The sequence below is a fragment of the Lygodium microphyllum genome, chromosome 17, assembly GCF_053477565.2.
Source record: "Lygodium microphyllum isolate KBCC chromosome 17, Lygodium_microphyllum_v1.1.10, whole genome shotgun sequence".
In the NCBI taxonomy this organism is placed as follows: Eukaryota; Viridiplantae; Streptophyta; class Polypodiopsida; order Schizaeales; family Lygodiaceae; genus Lygodium; species Lygodium microphyllum.
The window spans coordinates 120,328,021-120,342,257 of NC_141151.1; the positions used below are offsets into that span (position 1 = coordinate 120,328,021).

Below are 14,237 nucleotides of genomic sequence, written 5' to 3' on the forward strand. Positions count from 1 at the left end.
CTGCCTGTGAGCCTCAGTCTGAGTCAGATGAGGACATTAGGAGCTCTGACATGTCTGTCATGTGTTATGATGGGGGAGGCCAGTCACTCTCGACTGGCTATCTTAGGATGTGTATTTCTTTTTGGCCTCTTTTAGTGGGCAGCCACTGGCTGTCCGACCACTTTTTGGTCATTGTTGTGGGGCGCCCATTTTAGGGCATTTTTAGGGTTTGCGCCCATTTTAGGGTTAGGGTTAGGGTTTGCCCTTTGCCTATTTATAGGCAGCCCCCCTCCCCACTTGATCACTTGTCTTCTTGCAGATTCCGACACTCCTTCTCCCCCGTGGTGGTGCTGCCATCATCATCAACCTGATCTGGTGCCCTCATTGACGCTGTGGGCTGCTTGCAGGGACTGATCAGTCTCCTTCCGCCTTCCCGTTTGTATTCAGCATTCATTTCAGTCAATGCAGATTTCTCTTCCTTATTTTCTGCTTTCTCTCTCTCTCTCCCTCCGTGTTCGTATTCCCTATTCGCAGCGCACTCTCACAATGCCCACGCTCACCTCAGCCTTGTTTTGATGCACAGCCCACTTGCTCACACTTAAATGTTGAAAACGCAGCCTTGTGTCGCACTAAAATCTCCTCTTCAGATGGGTACACCCTAGGTCAGTCCTTAAGTGCTCTAATACGATGTCAGAGTAAAGCAATGCAGAAGAGAATGACAGAGACAAAGAGTGAACAAAGAGAGAAGAGAGAGAGAGAGAGAATGAAACGCAAAAAATCTGCAGTGAAGAATGTTGTATAAGGATGCAGAATTATACATGGGTGCAGAGAGAATATCTGCGTAGGTCTCGACCTCGAAGATCTCGGTCTCCATCAGCCCCTAGGGTAGTCTCCACGGTCTACAGCCTCAAATCTATGGGACACAACTGACAAAGATTGCTGGAGACAAAGCCTATAAATAGGCTTAAAATAATGGCTAAAAAATTATGGGTCAACTGCAATTAATGCAGCCGAGTGCTGCCACGTGGCACTTGGCTCACTACCTGCCACATGGCCCTACCTGTCCAAGTGATGACTAGTTAACATAAAGCTCCTATTTTTGCCAGTTCTAATCTATTTTGCAAGGTTTTGTATTTCAATCTAGGACGAACATGCAAGTTTGCACTGGTACTTCCTAGGTTGGAGACATGGGAAGTTTGCCATTCCTTTGTGGTTTCATCTTCCTTGGAGACTTGCTCTGCTACCAACATGGAAGCTTCCCCTCTCGAGGTAAATCTTGCCACATCTCGTGGTGCTATCACAGTAGTAGCTTCTCCCTAGGTCCTCCAGCTGGGGTACTTCATCCACATCTTTCTTCATGGTTCTCAGCACTACAAAAAGGCTGACATCAGGTTCCTCTTTCCCCTTCAGCATCAACATCCATGGTTGAGAGGGGGTTCCTACCCTTTCTTGGTACTCTATAGGTGTAAAGAAGCAAAGGCTTATTCTCTCTGCATCATAAGTGAAAACACTAAAGCTGAAAACAATTGAAAGAACTCTAATCAAGGAAGAAGGGTAATGATCCAAGATATATGTTTGCACTCAGCTGGTAACGTTCAATTATCAAGCAACCACACAAATATAGGGTGAGGATACATGCAGGTTGCTATCCAGTTTTGTATGCCTGCATTTAAGCTCAATTCAGACTTGCTAGCTACCAGCAAAGTTTGCCGCTTGCTGTGATCAATCTTGCTGTCCAATTATGCAAGTTTCCACCACAGCCCTCAGCCAGTATGCTGTCCTTTCTAGGTATTGCAGCAGACCACCCTCAAAGTCTACGCACATATGCATGATGAGCTCATTCCTTCAGGGTAGCCAATCAAAGATCAGTTGTGCAAGTTCAGTTGCAATGTTGCAACACATTGTTGTTCACTTGACTTGTTGAAAGGCTGCTCCAACTGTACGGTTCAACAAGACTTGTGTAAAAAGGCAATAAATCTCCTCACACAGAAGCAAGGGAGGGCTACAACCTTGCACAGTTACAAGTACTCACTCTCACACACTTCATCTTCAGTTTACTGTTCTAAGTCACTATGGAAGCATAAAGGTAAGAGAGACACAGATTGCATGTAGCCTTCCACGTGTACAATGCAGCCATAGATTCTCCTAAAGCAGTTGCATTTGTACCGACATAGACAATGGCACCCCCATCTATCATGCTAGCCTGTGCTTTTCAGAATAGGTATTCAATCTATACACACTAGGTACCTGTGCCACACATTGAAGCTTTTGAGATGTCCATGGCAGATAAATATGTAGACACTGAACTGAGGGGAAAATAAGGCAAGAAAAATTAGGCTAACACTTAACTATATGTGTAACTACTAGACCACTCGACATTCATTATCTAGCTGTACAATGAGCCACAGGACTCCTTTTACAAGTAAATAAGCGTCCTTCATAGCAATCTAATTTTGAGCTGACTATCAGGTGTATACACTGAATTTGATGCTCAATCAATTTATAGGGCCCATTTTTAGTCCAAATTTTGCCTAATGTGACATTCAGATGCTTTCTAATCATAATGAAGAGGTGTTGACCAACTCCATTATGGTTGCCCTACAACAACAAGTACTTATTGTTTGTTGTCTGAGCATCTTTATCCTTGATCTCATTAGGTATATTGCTTTAATCATCTTTTTTAATCCCCCTTGTTTTTGATAGCTATGTTATAACTTTGCTGCCACCGCCCCTACAGAATTCCATATACTATCTTGATCTGCTACTATCGAGGGCTCTAAAACAGAATTTCCTAAACTGAGTCCGTACTTATGGAAAATCACCAAGTCCACCCTAAAATACCATCTCTTTGACAGAACTATAAGTCTGCTGCGACACATTGCAAGGGCATATTGCACCTCAAAAGAGCTGAGTAATTCCTGTCTGATGTACATATAGAGGAGGTTCTGAATGCTACCAAGGATGGAGTGCAGCTAACAGAGGCCATGAAAGTTGAAACTCTAAAGAAGCAACGTACAGGGCCGTGAAATTGGAAACTCTAAAAAATGAATGAGCAGGTTTTCTCCGAATAGTGGCAAAACAGTACCATTAGCTGGGCATGAGAGATTCTGAGATCAGGACACATTAGTTAAGGATTCTGGACCGAAGCTCCATACACTATTTCTATCTCTGCTACTTGTTTTGAGGTTCTCACTGATCGATGGAAGGTACTGAATGCTCTGGTTTTGCAAATAGAGAGTACAATAAACAATATCTACCTGGACCTCCTCGACCTCCTTGAGCATTAACACGGAAGGCTCTGAGACGGCAATGCTGAGGATGCGGCTGGAAGGAAGCCGACTGATGACTGTTAGCGGAGAAAGAAGGAAGGGACGCCTGAGGTTTGAGGCTGCCTGCCATGCCCGTCGCGCTGGCCGTCGTCGTCGTCATGGCGATGATCGGGCAGCAAATGAAGCGAAGAAAGAACTGCCACGTCCGCCTCCAGAGGCCAGCATGGGCCACTAACAACTATGATCTTCCTCCTTGCGAGAAATATGCGTTTTTTTCTTTAAAAAAAACGGATTAAAAACTATCATCTTCCTCCTGGTCTGAACTATGCCCTTTTTGAGGGCCTAAGACATCTTGGCATGCATCCACGCATGGATGTAGTCCTCATCCAAACACCAACAACTTTTCTTGGCTCATATTGGGCAAGACCAGACAGATAGGAACTGCGTAATGGAACTATCCCAAGAGTTCCCCTAATGCAACTCTGACCAACATGCTCGCTCAATCTAGCATAGTTGGTTCACCAATTCCATTGGGGGAACTAGAAGTTCCTTGCCAAATGCTAAGTTAGGCCCTGCCACATGGCAAACATGCATTCCTCCCCAAGCAAAGATTCGCAACCCAATGTGACATGCGGTTTAAACTCGGAAAATGTTTTCGAATCGGCCTCGGCTTACATTACCTTGCCACCATAAAGGGGATTTCCCAAGGCCTTCTCTTTGGATCATTACTTGCCAACATCATGTCAAGTTGTGGCCCTCTTTCCAATAGCACCAGCAACAAAGTCCCTAACTTTGAATCACTAAGGGCAAGCAACTCATTCTGCCAACCCAGCTTTCCAACACCTCATACCCAATCTCCTCTAGTCCAATGGACTCAATGAACCACCTAAGGGAGACATAGGAACCCCTCCTGGAGATTCTCACCTCTACCTATGGGTTCCTATGGCACAACAACACTTCACCTTCCCTATCTTGGGTAGAGGTCTTCAAGGAGCTCTTGGCCTAGACGCTATAGAAGCTGGCAATGGTCATGGTAAAGGAGTTAGTGGTGGGTCTAGTGTACCTTAGGAAGAAGGAGAACATCCTTCAAGCGGTACAATCAATCACCCAAGATGAAAAAAATGATAGCGCAACTCAAGCAAGAGGATCCCACTCCGGTTGCAAAAGCAACCAAACAGGTCAATTGACATAAGAGCAACCCCCAAGCATCTGACCATCAACATGAAAGTAGGCAAAAAATGTATTGTTCTACACAGACAAGATATGAAGCATTGGAAAAGCTTTTTTTTTTAATCATACTCTTATCGGGATTTGTCATGATCCTTGTTCACTAATATAGTTTGTGCATAACTTGATAGTTTTTAATTAGGAAGCATTAGGAGGCAAAGTTCGAATTCCACAGTATCTACCAAACAACTATTTATATTTTCTCTTCAATACAAAGGAACTTGCACTCAAAGTTACAAGCCATGGTCAGTGGATGATCAAAAACCCCCCATTATCCCTCTGACTAGTTACTATTCGGCCCTCGACCCATCCGAGTGAATCCACTCGGCCCACAATTCCATTCGGCCCTCAGCCCGTCCGAGTGACACACTCAGCCCCTGCAACTTGGACGAGTTGGGCCAAGTCAGGATTTTTCCAAATTCTCCAACCGTGTAAACCTTCATAAGTACCCCCGAGGTGCGGAACTCGATTCTGGCACAAGGAATAGGCAAATTTGTAGGACACGATCACCTAGCAGCTCAAGTAGGCTATTGCTAGACTTAGAGTCCTAGTGACAGCCAGCTGAGTCAAAGACCCTAAATAACCCTAAAACGGGCAAGATAACGCAGTGAGAAACCCTAAAAATGGACAAGACGGTCAGACGCGGGTCAACAAGCCTATTAGGCCTAAAACGAAGTGAGAGAGTGCGTAAGCTGCTTAGATACTTGTTTTTCGCACTCACCCTAAATTTTTGCACTTGAAGTACACTTAAGGACAACTGAAAGCCTGATTGAGCACAAGTGCACGGAAAAGAACACACACATATTGAGTAGAGGCAAATTGAGGATTGGATGCAATAAGTCAAGGAACTCACTCAAATAAACACATCAAGGAACCCACTAGTAGGAGAAGATCCCAAGACATGGACAGACAACCAAAGCACAGAGTAGGACCAAGGAAGCGGCACTAGAGAGGTGGATCTGACCAACTTACTCAACCTGATCGACAACTTGGTGGAGCACAAGAACGCGATCATAACAGAGGAACGCTCAGACCATAGGCCAAACGAGGAACTCGACTTAGGAGTTTTACCAAAGGCAATTCAAGAGTTGGTAAGTAGCTACAATGCGCACGCTCAGTATGAGCACCGCAGCAGAACGACAAAAGCCATCATAACAAACTTGGAAGAGGAACGAAAGCTAGCCCACAAGGCACTGCAAGGCATAATGAAATACAACCAGGACCAACGTGCTAGGAGCTTAAGGCAGAACGTAGAATTGCACGAGGTATAGCGGGTGCTGAACCTGGCAGGTGGGATCATGAGAGAGCCCTGGAAGGAGACTTGACATTGAGTGAGCTTCTCATGAAGCGACTACTCGACAACACATCAATGGAGTAGAGTGTTGCAACACTAGCGACATCATTACTAGCAGGATTAGTAGCAAACCAAGGCTCTAAGGGCCAGTCTAAAATCCCAATTGTTGCAAAGTAACTCAACAAGTACCAACCCCATGACGATCCATATAACTTTGTAGAGTAATTTGAGCAAGTCTACGAGGCCAATGACCTCACTGACTTGACTCAATGCTCTCAAGCATTCAGGCTTTGCTTAGACGACAAGGGTAGGACTTGGTATACGAGTCTAGATGCCAGAGAATGAACGGACTTTAACGGCCTCAAAAACCTCTTCATCAAGAGATTCTTCGAGCCTGGATACTCTGACAATCTGCGAGTGAGACTTATGAATGTCAAGCAGAAAGAGAAAGAGGACATTCGCGACTATGTCACCCACGTGAGGAGCCTCTTCAAGAGAATCCCCATGGGCGAACGACCTACCGAAAGAGCAGTGTCCACCATATTTATCAATGGAATATAGAGTGAGGAGCTGTATAAGGCCTTGGCAGGCAACTTGAGCTTGCAGCAAGACTCGATAGTTATGGTGTTTGAAGAGGCCATTCGAGTGGATGACCAATTGAAAGAGCGCAGCTCCAGGAGCTCAAATTTAGAAGATTCAGAAAAGACCAACTCGCAAAGTTCAGAGAGAGAGTCAGCCTCTAGTGAATGATCAGGTCCAATAGCCCAGGACAAGGGAAAAGCCACTGAGACAAACCAAGACTTGACTGAGGTAAAAATGGAGATATCCAAATTGCAGGATATGTTGAGACGACCAATGTGGCCACATATCCAATGCGTGTACTGTGGCGAAAACCACTTGACGGCCGAGTGTCAAGACCCTAGGTCACGACCTTGTACTAATTGCGGTAGATTTGGTCACGACGTTGCGCATTGTAGATTACCAAGAAGACTCTCGTACTCGCAACCCTACGACTAGCCATATCTAGCAAGTAGACCCCAACAATTCTTCAGAAAGGGGGCCCCATTGGCCCTTCCTGCACCTAACAACGTTAAACCGATTGTTCCTAGAATGGACATAAACCCTACAGGCATACCTAGACCACCTGGTTTGTACGTGACTCATCCACCAACAACTGGTGCTCCAGTCCACTACGTGGAGGAGCCAAATGAGGAAGAGACTTACAAATACCCATACGTCTCGCACGATGACGAGAGCAACACAGTCCTTATGGACTATCGACCAATACCGGTAATGGTGTTAGGAAGAGGCCGAGGTAGAGGCCTAGGAGGGCAGACGCAGGATCCAATCATATGTTGGACTTGCGGTCATCCAGGGCATGTCTCATCGCACTGTCTTGAAAGGGAGCAACCAAATAGAGACAAGGCAGACCTAAGGTCCCCAAAGTGAGGAATCACTCACATCTTCATTGACTATCCCAAGCGAAAACCTTCCTCAAGTTCATCCAACATGCCATCTGTCCTATTTGGATTGTTCAGTGTTGAGAACCTCGATGGGGAGGCCACACCTATCCCATTACGTGTCATGATCCAAGTACAGACGAAGCAGGTCGGCATATCGTTTCCAGGTTCGAGCAACCTCGATGCATCCTCGATCAGGAAGAAGAGCCGTAGACAGAGAAAGAAGAAACCTGAAGCTAAGATCACGATGAAAACCGAGACTACCACTACTCTGCGTGCTGGAAATAAGGTCACTGATGCGGAGGCAGAAATCTCAACTCCTAAGATGGTCGAAAAAGGAAGTGCTAGGGTAGGGGAGTACCCACATCCGAAGCGCCAACTAGAGACTATCGAGAAAGTGAAGGAATGGGTAAGAGAGGCCCAAGAGCACCTAGAAGATGCTGAGCCCATTCTAGAGGATGAGATCAAATATCTCTCCAGCATAAGCATGCCAGTCTCACCCCCTCGACCGAAAATAAGAGATGCAACTGTGCCACAAGCGGTACAGCTTTGACAAAGCCTTGACGCTACATGCCAGTAAATCAGTCACTACCATTGGCCAGGACAACCCGAAATAGGAGAAACACAAGCAGTCAACGACCTCCTTACCATGCTGGTGACCACCCCTGTGACGCTGAGCCTGGGAGACCTGCTTAGGCAGCATTCCACCCTATGGCAAGACTTGAAGCAATGGGTTGAAGGATCACGAGAGCAAGCTGCCGCAGACCTACACGATCTTGATGTAGAGACCCAAATACTGAGTCTAACTCTACACTCTATGCCTAAATCCTTGCACGTTAATGCTTTCTGGGAAGGCACCGAGACGCATGCGGTCTTACCTGTCTTAGCCCTAGGCGACACAACTAGAAAGGGGATTGTAGACATAGGAGCAGGGGTTAGTGTATTGAGCCACACAATTCTTCAAACGTGGGGAAATCCGCATGTGGAGACCACCAGGTTCAATGTCACACTAGCAAATGGTATAAGAGTGAAACCATTTGGGGTACTTAAAAACTGGCCGGTGAAGATTACAGGCGTCTAGTTCTCAGTCGACTTTATAGTCATGAAGGGAGTGGACTACAATATCCTATTAGGCCGACCCTGGATGGGCAATGCCAGAGTCATCGAAGATTGGGGTAATGGCTTAATCTTCCTTGGCAACAGAACGGAAGCTGTGAGGATAGAGATGGACACATGGAAAACCTCACTAGTCGACTTGGATGCCATCTCCATGATGCTTAAAGGTAACGCTCAGGTCAAGAAATCCTATGGGCCCTTGACCAAGTATATCCCACGCCCGGGGATGAGCGAGACTGGATGCATGTCCTTGCTACGATCAACTTGCCATTCTCAAATCATGAGGCATACAAGCAAGCCATCGACAATTGGCCAGACAAAAGACACACCCTCCATACCAGTCTGCATGGTGGCTGGAGCCCTTTGTGGGCGACCTAAGCATGTCACATTCCAAGTGCCAATTAACAAGAAGGAACTCCAAGAGAGTCTAGAGTATTTGATTGGCACGCTAGCTGGCAATCCAACAGCAAACTTCAAGCCACTCCAAGATTTGCTAGATGGACCAAGGTGGAAATGGACAAGGGTGCATGACTTAAACCTCATGTACAATTGGGCCTTAGTCTCTGACCAGAGACAAGAGATATGCCAAAACCTAGGAGATGATGAGTAATTGGACAAAGATGATTCCAATGATGAGTACGAAGACTGCCATTCTTTCAATGATGAAAGTAAGAATGAGATAGACACGGTGGAATACGACACTGAGGGACGAGAAATAGAATAGATACGAGCGGACTCCAAGCCACAGAAAAAGGGTGTCTTTAGGATGGAGCGAGGGGTCATGCACATGGATTGTGACTGTGCATGGTTGGAACACACAAGAGCCATAGATTTCGAACAAGCTGGCCTAACCTAACCATGTACAACACCAGTGCTTCGAACAGAGTCACCCTCTGAGATGCGAGACTGCTAGGAGAAACCACCTCTTCTAGCGAAAACGGTGAGTTCAATTCCGAGTTGGAAGTGAGCTCAGATAGTGACCCAGAGATACCTAGACCATCCAAGACCAGACATACCAGGGGGGACCTACCCATCCACCTGAGATGTAGACGGTTGAAGGAAGATAGGGCAAAACAGCTTAGGGACGCACAAACGGAAGAGTAAAGAAAGCTGCAGGATCTCCCGAGGAGATTTACTAGGTTCAAAAAGGGTGGCAAGGTAGTAATCTTGTTGGGTGCCAAACACCAAGGGCAAATGAGTGAACCCATCGAGGAACCAACCAAGGTCTAGGAGGTGAACCTAGCATAGGAGGGGGAGACATCCCAACTGGTCTTAATTGCCGATGACTTTACTGAGGAAGAGGAGACGAGTCTTGTTGCTCTCTTGTGAGAGTATATAGACTTGTTTGCTTGGTCCCCGGAGGAGCTTAAGGGGGTGGATCCGAGTGTGGTGACTCATAACATACCCATGATGCCAGACGCAACACCGGTCAAGCAGCGACCGTACCTGATGAATCCAAAACACGCTCATGCAGTCAAAGAGGAGATTGACAAGCTGATGAGAGTAGGATTCATTTACGAAATCGAGCACACAAACTGGGTGTCGCCCATAGTTATAGTGATGAAGAAGAATGGAAAGATTAGAGTGTGCATCAATTACAAGAAGGTGAATGCTGCCACTAAGAGAGAAAACTATCCATTGCCGTACACCGAGCACATGCTTGGCGGACAAAGAGACCTACAGCTTCCTGGACGGCTTCTCTGGATATAATTAGGTGCAAGTGCATCCTGCCAACAGGCATAAGACTACCTTCGCCACCGAGTGGGGCGTCTTTGCTTACGTGGTCATGCCCTTCGGGTTGACTAATGTCCCAACCACCTTTCAACGCCTCATGTGCACCATATTTAAAGGCATGCTTCGCAAGGAATTGGAGGTCTTCGTGGATGACTTGTGTGTTCACTCGACCTAGCAAGAGCACTTAGACAAACTTTGAGCAGGTCTTTGAGCGATGTTACCTATATCGTCTCTCCCTGAACCCCTTAAAGTGCCAGTTCTGGGTGAAACATGGATGCATCCTAGGGCAGGTGGTGTCAAAGAATGGCATTGCCATTGACTTCTCGAAAGTCAGGGTTATTGTTGATCTTCAGCCCCCAATCAACTATAAGGGAGTTCAATGCTTCTTAGGCCATACAGGGTACTATCGACGAATTGTGCTGAACTATGCATTGATTGCCAGACCTTTGTACAAGATGTTGATTGTCTTCAAATGGACTGAAGCATGTCAACGAACGTACAAGGAATTGAAAAAGGCTCTTACTACTGCACCAATCCTACTAGCCCCAGATTGGACCATTACCTTCCACGTACATATTGATGCTTCAAAATTCGCTGTGGGGACAGTAATGTGCCAACATGGCGAACACAAGACTATCCAGTGAGCTTTGCTAGCAGACAACTCACTGAGACCAAAATGAACTATTCGTGACTGAGAGAGAGGGCTTAGTCATGGTATTTGCTGTAAAGAAGGTTTGGCATTATCTTTTGGCTACGCCTTTTACTTTCTTTGTGGACCATCAAGCCTTGCTGTATCTATTGAACAAACCCTGCGCTACAGGACGCATAGCTTGATGGCTCCTGCTTTTAGAATTCAACTTCTCCGTGGTTGTACGGAAGGGAAAACAGCACTACATGGTTGACCACATGCCACGCATTACCACGAGAGAGGCCGTTGGACAAGGCATTGCCGATGAATTGCCAGACACCCATGTACATTTCCAACAAAAGAGATTTATTCAAGGTTGATCTAACACCATACTGGGCAGATGACATCGTCCAAGTGCTGGAGCACGGATTGCATGAGCAACCAATAGAAAAAGCCCGACTTAGGCGGCTTATCCTCAAAATCCAACCCTATCAATTGATAGCAACCAACTATATAGGTTAGGGCAAGACGGGTTATTGCGTAGATGCATATGCGAGCATGAGATGCACAATGTGCTCACAGAGGCACATAGTGGGATTGTTGGAGGACACTTTAGCGGAGACATGATAGCCCGCAAGGTGCTGCAGTCTCAATTGTGATGGTCCACACTTTTTCGTGACACAGCACGATTCATCAAGCATTGTGACGAGTGTCAGTGGAAAAAGGTCCCGATTCACAAGGATCAAATGGAGTTAACCCCAATCATTGCATGACAACCCTTCGAAAAGTGGGGGATCGACTTCATAGGACCCATTAGTCCTGCGGTACAGTACTCGCAGGCCAAATATATCATTGTGGCCACGGACTACCTAACAAAATGGGCAGAAGTGAGAGCAACACGAAAGAATGACGCTAGAATGACAGCCAAGTTCTTATGGAAACAGGTGATCTCACGATTCGACTGCCCCATCGAACTAGTCAGTGACCAAGGCAAGCACTTCATCAATGAAGTGATAATGCATCTTCTATCCACCTTTCTGATCGTCCATCGAAAATCCTCTCCATACTACCCTCACACAAACAGACAGGCAGAATCCACAAGTAAGATCCTTGTAAATGTCCTGACCAAAGTAGTCTCTGCTTCGCATAGTGCCTGGGATAACAAGCTAATGGCAGTCTTGTGGGCTTACCGTACAGCTTTTAAAACAACTGTCGGCCAGACTCGCTTTAGGTTAACCTATGGGACTGAGGCAATTCTACCAGTAGAGTTCTTCATTCCTAGCCTGAGAATAGCACTTCAAGAACGGTGGAAAGGGAAGGAGGCATGGACGCAATGCCTGGTTGAACTTGAACGTCTCTCAGAAACACGCCTTCTAGCCACTCATGTGCTCATATGCGAGAAGGCACAACGCAAGAGCTGGTTTGACAAGCATGTCAAATAGCACGACTTTGAATAGGGCGACTTAGTGCTCTTGTACTCAGTTAAAGGACACAAGCAGAAAATGAAGTTTAGAGGTCTTGGGCCTTTCAATGTTCGTGCAATCAGCCGAACCGACAATGTTGAGCTCGAGACTCTAGACGACGAGCCCATAGGCTTCTTTAATGGCAGTCGCATTAAGAAGTACTACCCTCCCACGCATCTGCTGCATGAGCCACCAATGTTGGAACCCCCTATCATGGTATGAGTCGCCACAATCACGAAAATTGATGATGAGGATGAGGAAGCCGTAGAACCCGCATACCTCCATATCACGGTCATTGCCAAGCAAACATGGGCTTTCAATGCCTTGATCAACGAGGAAGCAGATTTCAATGTCTTAACTCATGATCATTGGACCCAACTTGGTAAACCACCACTACAGCCCACTAATGCCCAATTAAACCCATATGGGGTCCGCTTATAGGCACTTCTCGGCAAGTGCAGGACCACTGTTGCTATTGAGTTTGAGACTGTACCAATGATCTTTTACGTGTTGCCAAACACTAAAGACATAAGCACAGAGTCGCTGCTAGGGCGAACCTTCAAGAAGTAAACTCGCTGCAATGTCAATTATGAGTCGCAACGCATCCACGTTGCCACCATAGGCAATGTCCGTATTAATATAGCCTTCAGCAAGGGCTACGCGACCCCATTAGAGTCCGCAAGGCCACCGGTAGAAATACTCACAGCCAAGTCTACGGAGGGGGGTAGTGCTCAACCACTATCCACCAAGTCTCACGAGCCACCACTCACAGCGGCAAAAGCTAAGGCCCAACAACCTGAGTTTCAATGGAGGCCTAAACAACTGCAACCACCGCCTAGAAGTAGATGGCCACGTCTTTGTAACACAAGAAACTCTAAACCCAGGAGGCCGAGATGCAGTTACAAAAATCAAAGCATGATTAAGCCAAGATGGGTTCCTAAAGCCCTCTTGCACGCATAAGGCTACTATGAGGGAAATGCCTGGCTATGGATCCCTAAGGCCAGAACGGCCCACAATATCACTCAAACGCCACCCTCGCGCTTAACCACCCGAGCCCCGTAGAACCTCGGAACCAGAAGCTGTAGCGTTTCCCGAACCTGCCTCCTACTAGCTCACCTACACATAAGCTCAGAAGAGTTGAGCAAGACTATTGGCCCAAACCCCAACCAACGTTTACCCCTTCAACCCCTGCTAATGCCGATAAGACTTGCCAAACCCAATCTGAGTGTAGCAACCCATCTGTAGCAGCCACTACTCCAACGCTTATCCACGAGACTCAACTAGTGCTTCATGGGCAACTACCACCATTTGCCGCCGAGCTCACTAGTCCCATCAAACCCCAGCTACCTCCGGGCCTTAAACCATCTTACGAGTGGAAATCATTCTTAACTCTAGCCGTAGGCCTAGCTGAAGATACAAGGGATGACGTTGTTGCTTGTCTTAGACGCTTAGATGCATTCATGTCACTGGCTCTAAGTTATGACCGCTTGGACTTAGGCCTGCTGCAAGAGCTTTTAGCGATGGAAGTTCGCACGATGCCTTGTTCCTGAGAAACATTCGAATTTGCATTTGTTAAAATACCCCACTCAGCTGCCGAGTTCCTACACACTGAGATATCAAGAGAACAAGCCATCAAACAACGCCTCATTATGTCTTATGATAAGCGCGTGACTTCTTCCATCATTGACAAAGAAGTCGAGGAGTTGAAAGCATTAGCTGACACCGACTCCCTATTTTTACGAAGCTAGTACGCTCTGCAATTGCAGTGGGAACTCGAAGGATGTCAAATCATGACCAATGCTGAGCAGCACCGTGCAATCAAGACATCGGAGTACGACTCAACCTATGTCACACCCATCTCATATAGAGTGTTAACTACTCTTTGTGGCCGACCCATGGAAGAGCACGTCAAGGGACACCCATATCTTGATCGTCTCTTGACCAAGGAAGAGCTCCATATCGTTAGCCGTGTCGATTCTGGTGATTTCCTAGCAGATGTCCTCACTTACGTCACACACGTAAGTACCCAACCCTTCGCTCTGGACCCCAAGACTCAGTTGGAATATA

At 46.6% G+C, this 14,237-nt stretch overlaps 1 protein-coding gene across 1 annotated transcript in view; it reads right to left on the reverse strand.

Moving 5' to 3' along the window:
- Positions 1-3,503, reverse strand: part of LOC148022305 (uncharacterized) — a 47,715-nt gene extending 44,212 nt beyond the window's left edge. Inside the window, exon 1 of the mRNA XM_087696732.1 lies at positions 3,237-3,503. Within this exon, the coding sequence (XP_087552858.1) occupies positions 3,237-3,408 (172 nt within the window). The 5' untranslated portion in view covers positions 3,409-3,503. The remainder of the gene's footprint in view (positions 1-3,236) is intronic.
- Between the last annotated feature and the right edge of the window lie 10,734 nt (positions 3,504-14,237).